The 23,321-nt window shown below is 48.7% G+C and overlaps 1 protein-coding gene and 1 long non-coding RNA gene across 2 annotated transcripts in view; one reads left to right on the top strand and one right to left on the bottom strand.

The window, feature by feature from the left end:
- The window catches only part of SESN2 (sestrin 2), a 22,746-nt gene extending 2,633 nt beyond the window's left edge, over positions 1-20,113 (top strand). The window contains exons 2-10 of the mRNA XM_023219464.2: positions 6,214-6,279; positions 9,120-9,317; positions 9,719-9,901; positions 10,015-10,227; positions 10,740-10,890; positions 11,421-11,539; positions 12,214-12,404; positions 17,348-17,492; positions 18,330-20,113. Of these exons, the coding sequence (XP_023075232.1) occupies positions 6,214-6,279; positions 9,120-9,317; positions 9,719-9,901; positions 10,015-10,227; positions 10,740-10,890; positions 11,421-11,539; positions 12,214-12,404; positions 17,348-17,492; positions 18,330-18,416 (1,353 nt within the window). The 3' untranslated portion in view covers positions 18,417-20,113. The remainder of the gene's footprint in view (positions 1-6,213; positions 6,280-9,119; positions 9,318-9,718; positions 9,902-10,014; positions 10,228-10,739; positions 10,891-11,420; positions 11,540-12,213; positions 12,405-17,347; positions 17,493-18,329) is intronic.
- The window catches only part of LOC116418509, a 30,505-nt gene continuing 27,290 nt past the window's right edge, over positions 20,107-23,321 (bottom strand). The window contains exon 3 of the long non-coding RNA XR_004228565.1: positions 20,107-20,414. This is a non-coding gene — a long non-coding RNA (uncharacterized LOC116418509). The remainder of the gene's footprint in view (positions 20,415-23,321) is intronic.

Below are 23,321 nucleotides of genomic sequence, written 5' to 3'. Positions count from 1 at the left end.
GGCTAGTTTTTTGTATTTTTTAGTAGAGATGGGGTTTCACCGTGTTAGCCAGGATGGTCTCGATCTCCTGACCTTGTGATCCGCCCGTCTTGGCCTCCCAAAGTGCTGGGATTACAGGCTTGAGCCACCGCGCCTGGCCTATTTTTGTATTTTTAGTAGAAACAGAGTTTCACCATGTTGGCCAGGCTGATCTCGAACTCCTGACCTCAGGTGATCCACCTGCCTTGGCCTCCCAAAGTGCTGAGATTACAGGCATGAGCCACCTCACCTGGTATATCTGGGAGATTTCTGTGTATTCCTCTCTCTTGAAAAAAGAGGACTTTGGAATGGTTTCTGCTTTGAGTGGCATCCTTAGAAGACAGCAGGGTGCCGATCTTTGAGTCAGGTGTCCGGGGCCCAAGAGATGACCCAGGCGTGCAGCTCCCTTAACTCCCTGTCACTTCACCACACACTCCCTTTCAGGAGCTCATTGCCTTCAGATGTGTGTATCTTCAGAAAGTTCCAAGGACTTCACTCTAGTACTGGTAGTATTAGGCTCCAGAATAACTTTCTTGGCTGGATGCAGTGGCTCATGCCTGTAATACTAACACTTTGGGAGGCTGAGGCAGATGGATTGCTTGAGCCCAGGAGTTCAAAACCAGCCTGGACAACATGGTGAAACCCCGTCTCTACAAAATATACAAAAGTTAGCCAGGCATGGTGGTGTGTGCCAACTACTTGGAAGGCTGAGGTGGGAGGATTGCTTGAGCCTGGGAGGCAGAGGATTGCAGTGAACCGTGATCATGCCACTGCACTCCAGCTTGGGTGACAGAGCAAGACTGTCTCCAAAAAAAAAAAAAAAATTCAGGCTGGGCGCAGTGGCTTACACCTGTAATTTGAGCACTTTGAGAGACTGAGGTAGGTGGATCATGAGGTCAGGAGATCGAGACCATCCTAGCTAACATGGTGAAATCCCATCTCTACTAAAAATACAAAAAATTAACCCTATGTGGTGGCACACACCTGTAGTCCCAGCTACTCGGGAGGCTGAGGTAGGAGAATTGCTTGAACCTGGGAGGCAGAGGTTGCAGTGAGCTGAGATTGCTCCACTGCACTCCAGCCTGTGTGACAGAGTGAAACTCCGTCTCAAAACAAAACAAACTTTCTCAGACATCATTTCTTCTTCAGGGAAGCCCTTCCTCCCCCACTAGATAAGTCCCCTTGCACACCTTCCTCCAGTCCCCCTTCTCCATGTAGGAGCTTTGGTCCCAATTATGTGAAACAGTCCCTTGCTGGAGATACCCTGCAGGTCTCATCCCCAGCACTGCTCTTTGCACCTAATAAGTGTTCGTGACTAGTTGCCCCTTGTTGGCTTAGCTGACGCTTGTGAACTCTTCCAGCCATGGAGTCAGATCTGAATTGTGCCCATTTGGAAGAGGACCTTTCTGAGCCTCCCTGCCCTGTCTCCAAAGAAGGAACTATTTCTCTCTGGGTGGTTGGGAGGAATTGGCACAATCAGATGTGTAAAGCACTTAGCGTGGTGCCCAGCTCATGATGGGCAAACAAGTGTATGGCACCACTCACTCATACCCCCTCCACCCTGCCCACTCTAAGGCTGGAGGTCCAGGGCTGCTTGGGCTATATTTCTGTGTCGTCTTCTCAGGCGTAAACCCAGGAAAATATCTGAATTCAGCTGGGGGCGGGCAAAGGAGAAATAGTGTCTGTTCCTTCCCAGCTGGCAGAGTGGGTAACCAGGTGTCTGTAGCTGAGTCGAGGTATAGACTTTATAAAGGATAATATAGGGTAACCAATAATAAAGTCTGGGGCTTCTCCAAGAAGAAAATATGGGTAGTGGACTGAACCCTTGGAAGCCAGACTGAGCTGGGTTCAACTCTCCAAGGCTGGGACCGTTTCCCAAAGCTGTTATGAAGTGGAATGGACCTTAGAAGCCAGACAGCCCTGGGTTCAGATCTCAGATTGGCCACTTGTCAGCTGGTGCCTAACCTTTGAACCCTTAATCTTTCCTTGTGTGCAAAGTAGAGACTCTGCCGCCACCCAAAAACAAATGAAAATTAGATGAAACCTGTGCGCAAGTACCTTAGCTAATTTAAAAGTTAACATATAGTAAGTGCTTAAATTGTGATCCATGCCAGGCATGGTGGCTCGTGCCTGTAATCCCAGCACTTTGGGAGGCTGAGGCGGGAAGATCACTTGAGGCCAGGAGTTAGAGACCAGCCTGGGCAACCCAGTGAGACTTCATCTCTATTTAAAAAAAAAAAAACGGCCGGGCATGGTGGTTCAAGCCTGTAATCCTAGCACTTTAGGAGGCTGAGGTGGGAAGATCACGTCTCTTCTAAAAATACAAAAATTAGCTGGGCATGGTAGTGCACCCCTATAATCCTAGCTACTTAGGAGGCTGAGGCAGGAGAATTGCCTGAACTCGGGGGGCGGAGGCTGCAGTGAGCTGAGATGGTGCCACTGCACTCCAGCCTGGGTGACAGTGAGATTCCATATCAAGAAAAAAGAAAAAAATAGGAACCAGGCACAGGTCTGGGGCCATTACCTCTTTTACAGTCTGCCCTAAAGTACAGGTAGTGCATGTGAAATTAATGCTTAGCAATTCTGCAATTCTGCCTCAGCCCCCCAAGTAGCTGGGATTCAGGCATGCACCACCACGCCTGGCTAATTTTTTGTATTTCTAGTGGAGACGGAGTTTCTCCATGTTGGTCAGGCTGGTCTTGAACTCCTGACCTCTGGTGATCCACCCGCCTCGGCCTCTCAAAGTGCTGGGATTACAGGCGTGAGCCACTGCACCTGGCTTGTTTGTTTTTTAAGAGGGGGTGTCTTACTGTGTTGCCCAGGCTGGTCTCAAATTCCTAGCCTCAGGTGATCCTCCCCCACCAAGCCTTCCAAAGTACCAAGGTTACAGGTGTGAGCCACGCTCCCTAGGCCCCCTAAATCTTTACAGGCCTTGCTGCCTTCTCATCATTTAAATAACAGCTCAAAGACCACCTCCTCAATGACTTTTCCTGTCTAGTTACACTAAAATATTGCACATTCTCCGTCCCCATCATACAGTTACTGGTTTATTTCACTCACTTTATAGAATCTGTGCTTTGAAATCCTATTTATCAGATTCTGAATTATATGAAAGCCGAGGGCCTTGTCTTTTCATTGCTGTATTCTTACTGCTTGCAATGTAGCCATCAAAAATATTTGTTGAGTGAACAAATTAATTCTGTTTCCACCTAGAAAGCACTTATCATAGTGCCTTATACTTGAAAAAGTGATCAATAAATGGTGTAAACAATGGTCCTCACCCTAGCTGTTATGCTGGGGCCCCACCCCAGACAACTGAGTTAGAATTGTGGGAGGTGGGACCTTGGCATTGTTATTTTTGTAAAGCTTCTCAAAGGATTCTAATGTACTGCTTGGGTTGAGAAGCCCTTGTTTGATACAGTAAAGAAGTTAATGATACCTGACTTTTATTAAGTGCTTATTGTGATGGAGGTATTGAGGTAAGCTACACAGTGTTATCTCATGAAATCCTCATCACTAGCCAGGGAAAGTAGATACTATTATCCCCATTATTTGGTAAGGAAACTGAGGCTCGTAAAGCTAAGGGATAGCAGGTGGTGGAGCTGTCATTTGAGCTCATGCAATTTGTGTCAAGAGCCCCATCTTTTTTTTTTTTTTTGAGACAGGGTCTTGCCCATTGCTCAGGCTAGAATGCCGTGTTACGATCATAGCTTGCTGTAACGTCAAACTCCTGGGCTCAGGCAATCCTCCTGCCTCAGCAGCCTCCTGAGTAGCTGGGACTACAGGTTGTGTGCCACCATGCCCAGCTAATTTACTATTTGTAGAGACAGGGGTCTCACTATGTTTCCCAGGCTGGTCTCGAATTCCTGGCCTCAAGGAATCCTCCTGCCTTAGCCTCCCAAGGTGCTAGGATGAGCTGCTGTGTCAGCCCAGGGCCCCTATCTTTTAACTGCACTGTATATTGTTGTTGTTATTGCTGAAAATGTTGATGGATCGAGACCCATGTCTTAGAGCTCCTTCTTTTGACAGTTCCTGGGTCAGATTTTGGAGTGAGTTGGGAATTCCCAAGGCTATTCCTGTCCTTCCCTAGCACCCCGATGGGCCCTCTCTGCCTCCCCCAGTTCTGCTCCACCCTACCCTGCTGTGGCTTGCTGTTCTGTCCTCAGGTCCCCTGAGGTGGAGGCCCAGTTTGTGGAGTCAGCAATCCTTATCTCCTTTACAGAGCTGTGGGGCTTTTTCTTTGGTGAGGGGGGAGGGAAGCTTCAAAGGGGAGTGTTTAGGGATTGTGGTGGTTACTACGCTGAACTTGGACCAGCCTGGCCGGGAAGTTCCCAGAAGTGTGGGCTGAAAGGGGCCTGCACAGTCAGCTCAACTCTCTTTTTGAAGGTAGCTGGGCTACTTTACCTGCCAGGATTAAGGCCTAGAGAGTTTAGGCCTTTAACTTTCCCAGAGCCACATAGCAAGTTAGTTGCAGAATTGGTACCTACTCCAGAGACTTTGTAGTCTTCTGGAGTCCCAGAGCTCTGCCTCCTTAGTGGGCTTTTGGCCATCTGAGAAGGAAGGTTCAATTTTAGTTTTTAGTTCCCAGATACCTGAGGGCTGGTACTAAGTCTAGAACTTAATGGGGAGGGGAGAACTGGGCGCCTCCTATCCCTGTCCAGTGAGGGCATGGCTCTGATTTGGGTAAACTGTAACCAAGGCCAGTGCTGAGAGCCACTTCCACTCTCGGATTAACAAAATAAATGAATAAGTAGAGCATCCTTCCTGAACCCCATCTCTAGGACTAGGAGAAGCAGATGTAGTGAGTACATGACTTTAGTGGTTTCTAAAGAGGCTCCAGCATATACAGGTCAAAATGGTTGCTTCCATCAGCCCTGTACAGCCTGCTCGGATTCCCTCCATGCCTTTCTGCTTTCTCTGTCTTCATTCACAGACTAGTATGAATGGCCTGGCGCTGCTGTCCACTAAATGTGATCTGGTAGCAGGGAAACAAAACAGACAATTTGATGACAGTGTTTTTAGAAGCAAAACCCTGGGAATTTTGGGGTCATAGGTGAGGGGTTCCTAGATGCCATGGTTTAACTTTGCAAAAGGAGTGACCAGTAGGACTGGGCCAGTAATTTTATCTGGAAGCCCATGGGAAGGGGAGGTGGGATTTTAAGTCAGCTGATCAGATTTATATTCAGAAAGTTAATGTGGCTACTGGGTAGAGGATGGATAGGAGAGGCCAGGGCTGAGGAGGCCAGGGGACAACTGGTGAGGCTGTGAGTAGTGGTCCAGACAAGAGGGGGTGTTAGTTGATGAGGTGTTGGTGGTGGGAGGACAAATAAGCAGCCGGGCATGGTGGCTCTCATCTGTAATCCCAGTGCTTTGGGAGGCAAAGGCAGGAGGATCCATTGAGCCCAGCAGTTTGAGGCTGTAGTAAGCTATGACTGCATCACTAAAGAAGAAGAGGCCAGTCGCAGTGGCTCATTCCTGTAATCCCAGCACTTTGGGTGGTTGAGGTAGGCGGATCACCTGAGGTTGGGGGTTTGAGACCAGCCTGGCCAACGTGGAGAAACCCTGTCTCTATTGAAAATAAAAAATTAGGCGAGCGCGGTGGCACATGCCTGTAATCCCAGCTACTTGGGAGGCTAAGGCAGGAGAATCACTTGAACCCAGGAGGTAGAGGTTGCAGTGAGCCGAGATCGCGCCATCGCACTCCAGCCTGGGCAACAAGAGTGATACTCCGTCTCAAAAAAAAAAAAAAATGGAAGAAGAAGAAAGAAATGAACATGTGAGAGAAATTGAAGCTGCTTCTGAGGCATCTGGGGTACTTGGCTACCTGGCTTCAGGGTGCAAACTGTGGGGTGTTCTTGTATAAGTTCTCTAGGACCACTGAGAAGGTGGCCTCCTGGAAATGTGCAGCATGGTGGCTATATAGTTCCTTCTCCAGGACCCTCCCATCCCACATGCTGGGATTCCTGGGTCCCAGCCCAGTTCCTGAAGAACTCAGCCTGGAGTGAGCCCTCTTTCTTGCTTACCCTTCCAAACATGCATTTATCTTCCCACCTGGCTCCACCATCCAAAGAATGCTAGAAAGGTGGGTTTAACAGTTCAGTGCAGCCCCTTGGATAGGAGGAAGAAGCTGGATAGGTAATAATCCTCTTTATTCTCTCTTCTACTGCGGACTAACCTCCATGTGTTTCCCCCCAGGAGCAGAGGGAGAGCCGGGCTCGGCGAGGCCCTCGAGGGCCCAGCGCCTTCATCCCCGTGGAGGAGGTAAGCTTGGAAGGGATTAGGGATCTTTTTTCCCTGGGAAGAAAGGACATGGCATATTGGTGGGCAGGCGTCTTTTCCTGTTCCTTAAATTGCAGCTTTTAAACTATTCCTTTCTGATTTCTGATTCATTTAATTCACAAAACGGCTCTGTGAAGCAGGCACTATGAACTTCATTTTACTGGGAAGAAACAGGCTGAAAGAAATCAAGTGCTAATAGCCAGGTAGCGGCCAAACTTTTTTTTTTTTTGCATGGCCAAACTTTCGATTCTTATATCAGTGCCTGTTTCCCTTAAGAGGATAGAACTATCTATGTTTATCTTCTCATCCGTGACCGTACATATATTACATGTTCTTTTCTGTTTCAAAAGTAATATATGTTTATTATTTTAAAAATTTCCATTGTTTCAGAAAGCTCTGATCTCCTGTATCTTCCTACACCCTGCAGAGATCATCACTGTTAACCATTTGCCAGTGTTTACTGTGCTTTGTTCAAGCCAATACTTACTTTCAGTACAGAACCAAGGTCATAGTTTACAACTTGTTTTTTTGTTTTATTTTTCACTTAATACAAGAAAGACATCCTTCATCTACTGAGTCAGTTCATTCATTCATTTACTTAACATATCTATTGAATGATTAATCTGTGTGAGGCACTGTTCTGGTTGCTTGGGATAGAGCAGTGAACAAGACAAAAATCTTTGCCATTATGGAACTTATATTCTAGTGTGTTGGGCTAGTGGAGGTACCTTCAAAACATACAGAAAAAGATAAAACTAGTTTCCTCATTTTCTTTGGCCTTCAGTGAACAAGGACAAATTTTTTGTTTCACGGGCGCAGTGGATCATGCCTGTAATCCCAGCACTTTGGGAGGCCAAGGCGGGCAGATCACAAGGTCAGGAGATCGAAACCATCCTGGCTAACACGGTGAAACCTCATCTCTACCAAAAATACAAAAAATTAGCCGGGCATGGTGGTGGGCACCTGTAATCCCAGCTACTTGGGAGGCTGAGGCAGGAGAATGGTGTGAACCCGGGAGGCGGAGCTTGCAATGAGCCGAGATCACACCACTGCACTTCAGCTTGGGCAACAGAGTGAGACTCAGTCTCAAAAAAGAAAAATTGTGTTTCCTCTCCTCTTTGCTTTTCCTAAATGTGTAGGGTGAGTAGTTAATGAGGTAACAAACATTTAACCTCCCTCTAAACCCCCTGTTCCTCCACTCCTTGGTAAATGTAAGGCGAACAACCACTTGCTGATTATTTATGTCTGTGGCCCAGAATTCTAAGCTCAGGTATTGCTCTTGTGTTTTATTTTTTCATTTATAAATGACCACTCTTTTTTTTCTTCTTTTTTTTGTTATGAAGTTTCATTCTTGTTGCCCAGGCTGGAGTGCAATGGCGCAATCTTGGCTCATCGCAACCTCTGCCTCCCGAGTTCAAGCAATTCTCCTGCCTCAGCCTTCTGAGCAGCTGGGATTACAGGCATGCACCACCACGCCCAGCTAATTTTGTATTTTTAGTAGAGATGGGGTTTCTCCATGTTAACCAGGCTGGTCTCAAACTCTGGACCTTGGGCGATCTGCCCATCTCTGCCTCCCAATGTCCTGGGATTACAGGTGTGAGCCACCGTGCCCGGTCCACTCTTTTATAATAAAGAAAAGAAACCGGCAGCCAGGTGCAGTAGCTCACACCTGTAATCTCAGCACTTTGGGACGCCGACGTAGAGGGATCACTTGAGCCCAGGAGTTCGAGACCAGCCTGGACAACATAGTGGGACTCTGTCTCTATTTAAAAAAGAAGAACGAAATAGGCTTTGGAGTTCATCTGGATTTGAATCTGATTCTGTCATTTATAAGATCTGTGACTTTGAGCAAGGAACAAAACTTCCTGGTTTCCACATCTGGCAAAGTGGGGGAAATAATAGTATTCACCTCACAGGCTTATTGGCAAGATCCCATGAAATCATGCAGAGAAAACCGTAAGCTCAGAGATGGCATGGAGACAGCACTCAGGAAATGTGAACTATTTTGCACCCGCCCCCATGGTTATATGCATTTGCGGTGTTAGAATAGATGCTCCTGCTGGGTGCAGTGGCTCACACCTGTAATCCCAGCACTTTGGGAAACTGAGGCAAGTGGATCACAAGATCAGGAGATCGAGACCATCTTGGCTAACATGGTGAAACCCCGTCACTACTAAAAATACAAAAATTAGCCAGGTGTGGCGATGTGTGCCTGTAGTCCCAGCTGCTGGGAGAGGCACAGCAGCAGGTAGTGCAGGCACCAAAGATTGGGAAGCAGTAGCTTCTACCCAAGGACCGGAGGTCATGCCTGCTTCCTCCCCGATCCTGCTTCCTCCTGAGGCAGGAGAATGGTGTGAACCTGGGAGGCAGAGCTTGCAGTGAGCCAAGATCGCACCACTGCACTCCAGCCTGGGCGACATGGCGAGACTCTATCTCAAAAAAAAAAAAAAAAAAAAAGATACTCCACGAAGGGAGGAGAAACTGTACTTTTACTCTCTGTACCCCAGCTTTCCTGCCTAAAAATGGAGAAACGGAACTCCAATTTTGTTGTTGTGAGAGTTAAATAAGTGAAAATATGCATGCTTGAACAGTGCTTGGCACATAGCGTCTAATGTGTAAGTACTGGCCATTATTATATAAGGTACCTAATAAGTATTCATTGAATCACTTATTAAAATATCTGATTCTCCCCATTGTTTCTTTTTGGACGTGGTGGTGGTTTTTAGTTTCTTGCCATTAAAAACCCACTGGAAGAATACACTGGTCTCTTTGATGAGTGGGGCAGGAGGGAAACCCATGCTGTCCTCCCCTTTGCTTGGCAGGTCCTTCGGGAGGGGACCGAGAGCCTCGAGCAGCACCTGGGGCTGGAGGCACTGATGTCCTCTGGGCGAGCAGACAACCTGGCAGTGGTGATGGGCCTGCACCCTGACTACTTTACCTGCTTCTGGCGCCTGCACTACCTGCTGCTGCACACGGATGGTCCCTTGGCCAGCTCCTGGCGCCACTACATTGCCATCATGGTGAGCCTCTCTGGGCCTGACACTTGGAGAGGTGGCTTTGTGGGGGGTTCTGTCCTTTGATCTCTTTTCTGGGAGCTTTGTGCACTGATTCCATAGACAAGGAGGGAAGGCGGCATAGAGCAGGGAGAGCCCTGGCTTTCTATAACTGTAGAGTTTTTGGTTTTTTCTTGGAAGGAAAATTTTAGGTTTTGAAGAAAGGAATCATTAGTGCTTGCAAACTGGGGTGCAAAAAGGAATCAGGTGGCCTGCAAGCTGGTGGCAGAGCTGGGGTTACTTAGAACTTAGGTCTCCTGCCTCTTGGGCAACAGTGAGCCCTACAACCTCTCCCCTGATGGGGTACCCACCCTGAGCCAGGCACAAAGGGAGGAGGGTGACTCAGGCTCTGTCCACTACCTCCGCAGGCTGCTGCCCGCCACCAGTGTTCTTACCTGGTAGGCTCCCACATGGCCGAGTTTCTGCAGACCGGTGGTGACCCTGAGTGGCTGCTGGGCCTCCACCGGGCGCCCGAGAAGCTGCGCAAGCTCAGCGAGATCAACAAGTTGCTGGCGCATCGGCCATGGCTCATCACCAAGGAGCACATCCAGGTGCAGGGGCAGAGAGACGGGTGTCTGAGGGAGCACAGAGGCCTGGCTGGTGCCTGGTGGGTAGCCCAGGGCAGGCACTGAGCAGTTCTAACCTCCCTTTTTGTCCCCTCCAGGCCTTGCTGAAGACCGGCGAGCACACCTGGTCCCTGGCCGAGCTCATTCAGGCTCTGGTCCTGCTCACCCACTGCCACTCGCTCTCGTCCTTTGTGTTTGGCTGTGGCATCCTCCCTGAGGGGGATGCAGATGGCAGCCCTGCCCCCCAGGCACCTACACCCCCCAGTGAGCAGAGCAGTCCCCCGAGCAGGGACCCGTTGAACAACTCTGGGGTAAGTCATGGGCCTGGGTCTTGATTGGGGAGGAAACAGGCATGACCTCTGGTCCTTGGGTAGAAGCTACTACTTCCCAATTTTGGTGCCTGCACTACCTGCTGCTGTGAGAGACCATAGAAAAGTTATTTGACTTTGAAGCTCAGTTTCCTCATCTGTGAAATGGGGAGATAAGACCCTCTACTCACACTGGGCTGTGAGGCTCAAAGGCTGTTGGTTTCAGCACTTTAAAACTACAAAGTTTACCTTTTACTGAATAATGTGGCCTTGTTTGTTTTAATACAAAAATACAGATACTTTAAAAATTTCCTCTCAGGGAAGTTGTCTATTCTGTAGCTTCGTGTCACTTTAGGAAGCACAGACCCATGTGCTGTCCAGCACAGTGGCTGGCACAGAGGATGCCCTAGGCCTTTGTGAGCATTAGGAAGGCCTGGCCTGTGGGAAGGATGTGTGGAGCTTCCCAGAGGCCGAAGGAGGAGGAGTAGTTGGTCACCACTGGCCCTCTCCTGCAGGGCTTTGAGTCTGCCCGCGAAGTGGAGGCACTGATGGAGCGCATGCGGCAGCTGCAGGAGAGCCTGCTGCGGGACGAGGGGACGTCCCAGGAGGAGATGGAGAGCCGCTTTGAGCTGGAGAAGTCAGAGAGCCTGCTGGTGACCCCCTCAGGTACAGGATCACAGGCATCCAGGCTCCTGGGGCTGCTCCTTCTTAGGCTATCTCTGGTCAGGAGGAGCTGCCTCCTGCATTCTAGAGGCAGCCACTTCTCAGCTTCCCGTCCAAGAGGTTCTGAGCCTAGGCCTTGAGCTCAGACCTGGCTTTGAATCCTGAACTGCTAGCCTTTCTGGCTGTGCGACCACTGACGAGTCACTTCCTATCTCAGGGCTTCAGGATTGCTGTGTGGGGTTAGTGGAGCAGTAGAAGCAAAGATCTTAGCACAGAGCCTGGCCCAGGGGGAACCGCTCCATAAATAACTTCCACTGTTATTGTTACCAGGGGTCTCACTTCGTGGGTCCATGGGCCTGATCCACCCCCTCCACAAGGCCTGGCTCCAGCTGAAGTCTTGCCCCACTCACTATAGCAAGGGGCTTTTTTGGCCCTCTATTCTGCCTTCCCCTCCCCCTTTTGGTGATTAATCAGGAGTGGATGCCTGCATGCCCCATGCCTCAGCCTCACTGTGACCTCTTTCTGGTCCTCAGCTGACATCCTGGAGCCCTCTCCACACCCAGACATGCTGTGCTTTGTGGAAGATCCTACTTTTGGATATGAGGACTTCACCCGGAGAGGGGCTCAGGCGCCCCCCACCTTCCGGGCCCAGGTGGGGCTCTCTCTACTACTCTTGGCCATTGCTCCACATTTACGAACATGCAGTGGGTGGATAGTTTGAGTAGTTATAGAGTTAGGTACCCAGCTGGGCATGGTACCTCACACCTGTAATCCCAGCACTTTGTGAAGCCAGGGTGGGAGGATTGCTTGAGCCCAGGAGCTTGAGACTAGCCTGGGCAACATGGCGAAACCCTGTCTCTACAAAGACATTTAAAAAATTAGCTGGAAGGTGGTGCATGCCTGTAGTCCCAGCTACTTGAATGGCTGAGGTGGGAGGATCACTTGAGCTAGGAGGTCCAGGATGCAGTGAGCTGTGATTGCACTACTGCGCTCCAGCCTGGGTGACAGCAAGACCCTGTCTCAAAAGAAAAAAAAAAAAAAAATAGAGTTGGGTATGTTATTTCCCTCAAGATTCCACGAGGGCAGTGGGGCCCCTGTGAATCCTTAAGGAGCCCATCTATACCCTCAGCTCAGGAGTTGGTGACCATAAGGAAAAGATCATCACCAAAGTGTACCTTCCTTGACTTCTGAGGCCCAGGGCAAGCAGCACATTAAGTTTATGGCACCAGGAAGGAGAACTGGGGAGATCCAAGGTCCAGAGGATGGGGGTCTCTCTGGCTGGTCTTGGGCTTCAAAGACTCATCAATCCCTTCCCACCTACCTAAGGATTATACTTGGGAAGACCATGGCTACTCACTGATCCAGCGGCTCTACCCTGAGGGTGGGCAGCTGCTGGACGAGAAGTTCCAGGCAGCCTATAGCCTCACCTACAATACCATCGCCATGCACAGCGGTGTGGACACCTCCGTGCTCCGCAGGGCCATCTGGAACTACATCCACTGCGTCTTTGGTATCAGGTGAGCCCATGTCCTGGGCTGGGGCACGTGTGCGCTGCGAGTCTTCATTCCGGGTTCATGGTTGTTTCCGTTTTCTTTTTGTTTTTGTTTTTTTTTCTTTTCCTTTCTTCTTGCCTATACTATTTTTCAAATCAAATTGTGATTTTGAAAGATGATAGTACTCATTGTTTGAACGTTGTAAATGAAACTCTTTAATTGCACTCCCAGAGATAACTATTGTTTGATATGTATGTACATATATATACACACACACACATATATATACATATACATACATATACACATACATACTATATATATATGTAGAGAGAGTTATGTTTGTATTTCCATTCCAAGTAGTAATTCTTCTTTCATAATAAATAAGGATAACATAAATGCTCAGTAGGAGACTTTAAATAATGATACATCTATTCAGTGAAATATTATGCAGCTATTACAAATTACAATAGGCTGGGCGCAGTGGCTCACGCCTGTAATCCCAGCACTTTGGGAGGCCAAGGCGGGTAGATCATGAGATTAGGAGTTAGAGACCAGCCTGACCAACATGGTGAAACCCCGTTCTACTAAAAATACAAAAATTAGCTGGGTGTGGTGGTATGCATTTGTAATCCAGCTACTCAAGAGGCTGAGGCAGGAGAATCGCTTGAACCCCGGAGGCGGAGGCTAAAGTGAGCCGGGATCGCGCCACTGCACTCCTTCAGCCTGGGTGACACAGCAAGACTCCGTCTTAAAAAAAATAATAATAATTACAATAGAGGCCAGGCGTGGTGGCTCATGCCTGTAATCCCAGCACTTTGGGAGGGCAATGTGAAAGGATTGCTTGAGAAACAGGAGTTCAAGACTAGCCTGGGCAACATAATGCAACCTCCATCTCTACAAAAAATTAAAACATTTGCCTGTGTGGTGGCATGCACCTATAGTCTCAGCTACTTGGGAGTCTGAGGTGGGAGGATCTCTTGAGCTCAGGAGGTCAAAGCTTCACTGAGCCATCATTACACCACAGTACTTCAGCCTGGACAACGAGCAAGACCCTGTCTCAAAAAAAAATATCTATTTATATTTCCATGGGAAAGTATTCAGACTGTATTGAGAGAAAAGAAAGCTAATTACCAACAGAAATCTTCTTATGTTCTTTTTTATATTAAACAGTTTGTGCATGCATGGAAAATGTATGGAAGGCTACACACTAAAATACTTTTTAGTAGTGATGTCTCTGCATACTATTATATGATGAATTACATTTTCATTGTTTTGCTTGTTAAATCTTTTCTGATTTTTGTAAGTTGATGGGATCAGATTTGACATGTCCTATAATTTTCTCTATCTGTGAACTACCTTATCAGCACGAATAGATATTTTATTATTTATTTATTTATTTTTAAAGAGATGGGGTCTTGCTCTATTGCCCAGGCTGGTCTTGAAGTCCTGGGCTCAAGCAGTTCTCCTGCCTCGGCTTCCCAAAGTGGTGGGATTGCAAGCATGAACCACTGTACTCAGCCTGTTTTATGCTTTTAACCACTGCATGGTATCTGTGAGCATGGGTGTATTGTGATCATTCAGTCATTTCCCTATTATTGGATATTTAGGTTGTTTGCAGATTTTCACTATTACAAACACCATGTGTGCTCACTAATCTTACGCATAAGTTCTTGTAGATAAATCCTAGATGTGAAGTTACTTGCCAAGGATATACGTAGAACAATTAATTGTTTATTTAAAATAAAACAGCTGGGAGTGGTGGCTTGAACAATTAATTTTTTATTTAAAATAAAAAATCTCAGCTGGGAGTGGTGACCTACACCTATAACCCCAGCACTTTGGGAGACTGACGCGGGTGGGTCACTGGAGTCCAGGAGTTCGAGACCAACTTGAACTACATGGTGAAACCCCATCTCTACAAAAAATAACAAAAATTGACTAATTTATTATTGACTCCTGTAGTTCCAGCTACTTGGGAAGCTGAGGCAGGAGGACCCCTTGAGCCCGGGAGGCAGAGGTTGCAGTGAGCTGAGATCATGTCACTGTGCTCCAGCCTGGGCAACAGAGCAAGACGCTATCTCTTTTTTTTTTTTTTTGAGACGGAGTCTCGCTCTGCCGCCCAGGCTGGACTGCAGTGGCCGGATCTCAGCTCACTGCAAGCTCCGCCTCCCGGGTTTACACCATTCTCCTGCCTCAGCCTCCCAAGTAGCTGGGACTACAGGCGCCCGCCACCTCGCCCGGCTAATTTTTTTGTATTTTTTTTTAGTAGAGACGGGGTTTCACCGCGTTAGCCAGGATGGTCTCGATCTCCTGACCTCGTGATCCGCCCGTCTCGGCCTCCCAAAGTGCTGGGATTACAGGCTTGAGCCACCGCGCCCGGCCGCAAGACGCTATCTCAAAATAAATAAAACTGAAAAACACAGATAACAAAAAAGAAAATAAAGTCTGGGTGCAGTGGCTCACACCTGCAATCCCAGCACTTTGGGAGGCTGAAGCAGGAGGATTACATGAGGCCAGGATTTTGTGCCTCAGCCTGGGCAACATAATTAAGACCTATCTCTACAAAAAAATAAAAATTAGCTGAGTGTGGTGGTGCATGCCTATAGTCTCAGGTATTCTAAAGGCTGAGACAGGAGGATCACTTGTGTCCAAGAGCTCAAGGCTGTAGTGAGCCATGATTGTACCACTGCACTCTAGCCTGGGCAACACAGCAAAAAATAAAATAAAATAAAAATTATCCATTATACTATCTGCTCTTATTGTTTTCAGTTATCTTCTTCCTGTCTTTTTCTTTTTTTTTCTTTTCTTTTTTGAGATGGTGTTTCACTCTTGTTGCCCAGGCTGGAGTGCAATGGCATGATCTTGGCTCACTGCAACCTCTGCCTCCCGGATTCAAGTGATTCTCCCGCCTCAGCCTCCTGAGTAGCTGGGATTACAGGCATGTGCCACCATGCCCGGCTAATTTTGTATTTTTAGTAGAGATGGGGTTTCTCCATGTTGGCCAGGCTGGTCTTGAACTTCTCACCTCAGGTGATCTGCCCACCTCAGCATCCCAAAGTGCTGGGGTTACAGGCATGAGCCACCCATGCCCAGCTTTTTTTTTTTTTTTTTAATTAATTAATTAATTGGTTGATTTTTGAGAGGAGTCTCGCTCTGTTGCCCAGGCTGGAGTGCAGTGGTGCAGTCTCTGCTCACTGCAACCTCCACCTCCCAGGTTCAAGCAGTTCTCCCTGCCTCAGCCTCCTGAGTAGCTGGGAGGGATTACAGGTGCCCACCACCATGCCCAGGTAATTTTTTGTATCTTTAGCAGAGATGGGATTTCACCCTATTAGCCAGGATGGTCTTGATCTCCTGACCTCATGATCCGCCCACCTTGGCCTCCCAAAGAGCTGGGATTACAGGCGTGAGCCACCGTGTTCGGCATTTTTTTTTTTTTTTTTTTTTTTTAAGACAAGAGTCTTACTATGTCGCCCAGGCTGGAGTGTAGTGGAATGATCTCAGCTCACTGCACCCTCCAACTCCTGGGCTCAGGTGATCCTTCTGCCTCATCTCCTTAGTAACGGGAACTACAGGTGGGTGCCACCATGCCCCGCTAATTTTTGCATTTTTAGTAGAGATGGTGTTTCACCATGTTGTCCAGGCTGGTCTCAAACTCCTGACTTCAAGTGATCTGCTTGCCTCAGCCTCCCAAAGTGCTGGGATTATAGGCATGAGCCACTACACCTGGCACCTTTCTTTTTCTATGCACAAGTAACAAAAGAATATATAATTTACAAAAACAAAATAAGTTGCCATTTCTTTCCCTACTCATTTCAATTATTTTATTCATTGACTCAAACATGAGCATGTTTTAGTGAACACATGAATTTTTTTCCTGCCTTTCTCACGTAACAGTTAATACCAAACACCAAAAAATTACCCCCAGTTTTTAAAAAGGTACGTGTTCCTTATAGAAAGTTTGTGTTTCTGTGTATTACTAGCTGTAAATCATATTTGACTGAATGGGTTGAGCTATACTTAATGAACCATCCTCTTACTCTAGTCACTAGTAGGTTTCCAACTCATGGCTGGCCAAGGACAGGCTGCTTAGAATGTGGCTTAGGCTGGTTTCCGCTCAGCCCTCAGGTCCAGGCTTCTCTGCTCTCCAACATGGTCCTTGCTCATTCTCTGCATTCCTTGAAGTGGTCCCCTGCCATTGTGGCCTGTGATACATGATATCAGCTGTTTCTCCTGACTTTTTTTTTTTTTGAGACGGAGTCTCGCTCTATCGCCCAGGCTGGAGTGCAGTGGCTGGATCTCCGCTCACTGCAAGCTCCGCCTCCCGGGTTCACACCATTCTCCTGCCTCAGCCTCCCGAGTAGCTGGGACTACAGGCGCCCGCCACCACGCCCGGCTAGTTTTTTCTATTTTTTTAGTCAAGACGGGGTTTCACCGTGTTAGCCAGGATGGTCTTGATCTCCTGACCTCGTGATCCGCCCGTCTCGGCCTCCCAAAGTGCTGGGATTACAGGCTTGAGCCACCGCGCCCGGCCACTCCTGACTTTTCTTTTCTTTTCTTTCTTTTTTTTTTTTTTGAGATGGAGTTTCACTTTTGTTGCCCAGGCTGGAGTACGATGGTGTGATCTCGGCTCACCACAACTCCGCCTCCTGGGTTCAAGCGATTCTCCTGCTTCAGCTTCCCGAGTAGCTGGGATTACAGGCATGGGCCACCACGCCCAGCTAATTTTGTATTTTTAGTAGAGATGGGGTTTCTCCATGTTGGCCAGGCTGGTCTCGAACTTCTCATCTCAGGTGATTTGCCCGCCTCAGCCTCCCAAAGTGCTGGGATTCCAGGTGTGAGCCACCGCGCCCCACCCACCTTCTGACTTTTCTCAACACTCTCTTCTTCCCTCTATAGGGTGGGACTGGGGGGAGGGAGCTGCCTCTTGGAGGAGAGCATAATGCTGCGGGGACCTTTCCATCCAGATATGATGACTATGATTATGGGGAGGTGAACCAGCTCCTGGAGCGGAACCTCAAGGTCTATATCAAGACAGTGGCCTGCTACCCGGAGAAGACTACCCGAAGAATGTACAACGTCTTCTGGAGGCACTTCCGCCACTCAGAGAAGGTATGACCTCTACAGGCAGGGCAGGATGGAAGTAGACAAGCCCAGCCAATGGAGAGGGCAAGGGGTTAGGACCCAGTGAGGGTCCCCAGACTGAGTCTGTCCTGCTAGGTGGGACACCTAGGCCTGTTGCTGTGGATTGAAGTTCCTATTCCACTGTGTGATTTCAGAGTCTGTGTACTCACCTATAAAATGGGAATGTGGGTGCCTGCTTCACATTAGTGGTAACTTGGTGGACCTGGGCTCAAATCATAACACTATATCTCTTGATAGCAATGTGACTTTCAGCAAGTCACATTATCTCGCTGAGGTTTTTTTTGTTTTGTTTATTTGTTTGTTTGTTTGAGGTGGAGTCTCCCTCTGTTACCCAGGCTGGAGTGCAGTGGCACAATCTTGGCTCACTGCAACCTCCGTCTCCTGGGTTAAAGCGATTCTCCTGCCTCAGCCTCCTGAATAGCTGGGACTACAGGCGCGTGCCACCACCCCCAGCTAATTTTTTGTGTTTTTAGTAGAGATGGGGTTTCACTATGTTGGCCAGGCTGGTCTCAAACTCCTGACCTCAAGAACCACCCGCCTCAGCCTCCTAAAGTGCTGGAATTACAGGAATGAGCCACTGCGCCTGGCCGTTTTAGCTTTAAGGAATACAGAGCTTAGCAGTCATGATAGGAATGAATGTGCTTGTCCTTGTACTAAACTGCTCAGAGCCTTAGCAGAGGCCAGGGCAGCTCTGTAGGAAAGGAAATGGTGAGGTAAGTGGGTCAGGGATCGAGGCAGTCTGGGAGGGGTGTGGGGGGGTGAGGAGTGACATCAGTTGCCAATGTGCCCTCCTCTGTGCCCCAGGTCCACGTGAACTTGCTGCTCCTGGAGGCGCGCATGCAAGCCGCTCTGCTGTACGCCCTCCGTGCCATCACCCGCTACATGACCTGACTCCCGAGCAGGGCCTGGGTCCGGACCAGCTCCCCACAAGGACTTCTCTGTCTGGAGATAGCCCCAGACCCTTTTGTGTCCCATGCCCACCCTCCCCACGCTGGAGTGGGCTTGTGTGTGATGTGCAGTCCCCAAGCCACACCCTCCCTTTTCCTCATTGGAATGGACAGTTCATTGCACTGACTCCGGGATCTCAGCCCTGTTCCTGGGAGCTGGAAGAGCACTAGGAGATCCCAAGGGACCACACCCTTCCTCCTTCTCCTGCCCCCAGAGGCAGAGGGCACAGGAAAGAAGACGGGCCAAGCTCGGACATACATGCCACAAGTGTGGTGGCCTTCCTTAACTGGGAAGTCCCTGGCTGGCCCCCAAGGGAGGGGGCAAATGCCTCCGGGACTGACACTCCAGGCAGGTTTGCCTTCTCTCCCCTGTCATTCCCAGATTTCATTACCTCCCACTTGCCACTCACCCGTCAATGTGAAAGTCAGGGTCACAGCTGGTCTGTGTGTCTAGTTCCCTAAAAGCCTGTTCTGTTGGGCAGGCTGAAGCTGTTGCCCAAATCCTAGTTCAGTTTTTTGAGTTCCTTTGCCCTTTTTTCCTTTTCTCCATGCTTGATGGTGTGAGGCCTCAGGAGAGAGGCCAAGTACATACAAAAAAAGCAGATTATCTCTAGAGAGTTTGAGCCTTTGCTGGTCACATTGCCTTCTGAAGAGGAGAGAGTATTAGATTATAAATCCTCTTTACTTTGGTTCTTTATGCTTGAGGTTCCAACCTAGAGCCACAGTCAGCATGTGAGAGGAGGAGGGGAGGGAGAATTTGTTCTCCCAGAGCTGCACCTGCCTCGCAGAGGCCAGCACCTCACTCTCCTGCCTCCAGTGGCTCTGCTGCAGATGTTTGCCAAAAAGTTGAGCCTTTCTAGATGGCTTAGGTGGCACCATGACTCAGTAGGAGGGGCAGGAGGCACCAGGGTTCTTGTTTGGACCCTGCCCCTGGGCCATGGCCAGGTGACCATGGCTACATTGCCAAACCTCTGACTGCCATAGCTGCAGACTGAGAGGGTGGGTCTGAGTCCCCACAATGTCTGAAGCTGCCCCTGGGATTCTCAGGCTAACCTGCCAACAGCAAGTGGATTTTCTTGTAAGATCTTGAAGGCCTCCAGAGACCCCACTTCTGTAGCCAGTGTCTCCTGGGTGCTTTCTGAGGACTCCCACCTCCCTACCAGTATCTCATCTGTCCCCTCTGCTGGGCCTTAAGTGGATTGCTCGGAGGCAGAAGCAGCCAAGGACTGATCCCAGTCACTTTCTGTAGCAAACGACTGTGAATTACGACTTTTCTTGCCCTTCTCGCAATCTGTGCCTCCTCTCTGACCAGTTTGGAGGGCAGTGAAGAAAGGCAAGGGCCATGCTGCTGCTGTGCAAGGCAGGAGAGGAGCCTGGCCAGTGTGCCACATTTCATACCCGTGCAGGCGCGGAGAAGCAACCGGCACCCCCCTTAGGCCTGAAAGTTCTCCCTGCAAGAAGGTGTGCAGGAGAGAAGAGGCCCCGGCATGGGGCTTTGGGTTCTAGAGGGGATGTGATGACTCTGTAAATGTGCACTGGCTGGGTAGGGAGTGGTATCCAGTGTTCACGTGCAGAAATCTTTGGCTTTGCTACCAGTTCCATATGATGAGAAATAAACGTTCGCTGAGGTTTTGTTTCATACTCCTTCTTTATGGACTGTTTTTGCAATTTCCTGAAGGTCATGGTTCACCTTTTAGCATAGACAGAGAGCTGTGATTGCATCATGGGCCTGACCTGATAGCCCCTGCCCTGCCAAGAACTTGTGCCCAGTGACTGTAGGTTGGGACTGTTGGCACTGAAAGTTTACTTGTCCCTTGGACATTAGTCCTGTCACCCTTCTGTGGCTGCCCTGGCATTGTGGAGTAATAATGACCATGGTACTTTTCTAAGCCTGGCCATGGGCTGGGTACTTGGAGACCATTCCTTTGAATCTGCAGCAATCCTGCAAGAGAATTGAGACAGGTGAAGTGACATTGTTGAGGCCACATAGCTAATCAGTGGGGGAGCCAGAACTGCCCCCTGCTCTGCTTGACCCTGAGGCCTTGACATTTTATCTGCTGTTCTGTCCACTACTGGACTTCCCCTGTGACAGAGAGGCTGTTTGAATCTGGAAGGACCCCCTTGTGTCCCCAACCCCACCGCATTATGATTGCCTGCTTCTCATCCTTCCCCCTCCAGCACCAAGGAGACAACGCCAGGAACAAAGAGTTAGATGCAGCCCCCAAGCTGTGCCAGTGCCGTTTATGGCTGTGTGACCTTGGTCAAGCTTCTCTGGGCACCAGGAACTAGTTAGCTTATCAGGAAAACCACATCATATAAGAGCTAAGACCACTCCTGCGGGCTTCCTACTTCCTCTAAATACTGCTGTCAGAAAACTAGGTCTCTTCCAGGCAGCCCCCCTGCTGGACTTTGTGTTCCCCTTTCCCTTGAGATACGTGTTCATTTCTGCAGGATTCCTGTACACTTAGCTTTCCTCTAGAGTCATTTGAGAGGGTGTGGGAGAAAGTGAATCACACTTGGAGTACAAAACTTGGATTCTGGTTCTGATTGAGCCACTCACTATATCGCTGGGGAGACTGATGAATTTCACTGTGCCTCAAGTTTCCTTGGCCATAGAAATGGGGATAAAAGTTTTCCATTTTTTTTCCAGTTGGCATGCCTTGGGTGTTTGTTTGAGATGGAGTCTCGCTGTGTCACCCAGGCTGGAGTACAGTGGCATAATCTCGGCTCACTGCAACCTCCGTCTCCCGGGTTCTAGCACTTCGCCCACCTCAGCCTTCCTAGTAGCTGGGATTACAGGCACATACCACCAAGCCCAGCTAATTTTGCTATTTTTAGTAGAGACAGGGTTTCACCAAGTTGACGAGGCTGGTCTCGAACTCCTGAACTCCTCAGCCTCCCAAACTGCTGGGATTACAGGCATGAGCCACTGGGCCCAGCCTACGTAGCATGCATTGAGTGTGACTGTTGCTAAATGTTTTCAAATTTAATCTCCCAATCTTCACAACAACCCTGTGAGGAAAGGGTCTGTTCCCTTTCTATAGATGTGGAAATGGAACCTCAAATGAGAATCTGGGGAACACCAATTTAACAGACAGAACCAATTCAAATTCCAGCTTTGACATTTCATGTCTGCCTGATCATGAGCAAGTTGCTTCAATACTCCCTCCTCAATTTCCTTATCTATGGGATGGGATTAATACCTAAGGTTACAGGAGGGTTATGAGGATTAAATAATGCATAAAACCCACCTAGCACAGTTCAGGTACCTGGCACCTAGCATTTGTGAGCTGTTCAGGATTCAGAAATTTGCCCAAGGTCATACCACTGAGGTAGAACTTGAATCCTTGTCATTCCGATTCCAGAGTTCTTTGTATTGTTTTTTTTTTTTTTTTTTTTTTTTTGGAGATGGAGCTGGAGTGCATTGGTGTGATCTTGGTTCACTGCAGCCTCCCCAGGTTCAAGTGATTCTCCTGCCTCACCCTCCGCATCTTACCGAGCGTGGTCTTGAACTCCTGGGCTCAAGCGATCTGCCCACCTCAGCCTCCCAAAGTAGTGGGATTACAGGTGTGAGCCACCATGCCCAACCCTGTATTGCATTATTTTTGTCTCCAAAGTGCCTAAATCCTCAATATGCATTTAAAAAAAAAAATCATGGCTGGTCGTGGTGGCTCATGCCTGTAATCCCAGCACTTTGGGAGGCCGAGGCGGGTGGATCACGAGGTCAGGAAATTGAGATCATCCTGGCTAACACAGTGAAATCCTGTCTCTACTAAAAATACAAAAAAAAAAATTAGCCAGGCGTGGTGGTAGACACCTGTAGTCCCAGCTACTCGAGAGGCTGAGGCAGGAGAATGGCTTGAAGCTGGGAGGTGGAGCTTGCAGTGAGCCGAGATTGCGCCACTGCACTCCAGCCTGGCGACAGAACGAGACTCCATCTCAAAAAAAAAAAAAAATCATGTTTTTTAGGCTGGACCTGATGGCTGACACCTGTAATCCCTGCACTTTGGGAGTCCAAGGCAGGCAGATCATGTGAGGAATTTGAAACCAGCCTGACCAACATGCTGAAATCCTGTCTCTACTCAAAATACAAAAATTAGCCGGGTGTGGTGGTGGGCGCCCATAATCCCAGCTACTCGGGAGGCTGAGGCCTGAGAATTGCTTGAGCCCGGGAGGCAGAGGTTGCAGTGAGCAGAGATCAAGCCATTGCACTCCAGCCTGAGTGACAGAGTGAAACTCTGTCTAATAAATAAATATTTTAAAAATCATGTTAAATTTTCATACGGAATTGAAAACTCAGCTTCAGACTGAATCTAATGAATCTATTTTAGACTTCTATCCTTCAACTCAAGACTTGTGCACATCTACCCAGGTTGGAATTTGCAGGAGGTTGTTGGTAGCTCAATTATTTTTCTTTTGTTTTTCTGTTTGCTTGTTTGTTTTTGGTTTTGTTTTGAGACAGAGTCGCATGCTTGGTTTGAGAACTGGTGAGAGTAAGTAGAAAAAGGAGCGGAGGCTGGGCGTGGTGGCTCACGTCTGTAATCCCAACACTTTGGGAGGCCAAGGCAGGCGGATCACTTGAGGTCAGGAGTTTGAGACCAGCCTGACCAACATGGTGAAACCCTGTCTCTACTAAAAATGCAAAATTTAGCTGGATGTGGTGGCGCATGCCTGTAATCCCAGCTACTCAAGAGGCTGAGAGAGAAGAATCACTTGAACCTGGGAGGCAGAGGTTGCAGTGAGCCGAGATTGTGCCATTGCACTCCAGCCTGGGCAACATGAGTGAAACTCCTTCCCCCCAGCACACACACACACACACACACACACACACACACACACACACACACAC

Source organism: Piliocolobus tephrosceles, chromosome 1 (genome assembly GCF_002776525.5).
Source record: "Piliocolobus tephrosceles isolate RC106 chromosome 1, ASM277652v3, whole genome shotgun sequence".
In the NCBI taxonomy this organism is placed as follows: Eukaryota; Metazoa; Chordata; class Mammalia; order Primates; family Cercopithecidae; genus Piliocolobus; species Piliocolobus tephrosceles.
The sequence above is the reverse complement of the archived record's forward strand: the minus strand, read 5'-3'. Positions and strand labels throughout refer to the sequence as shown.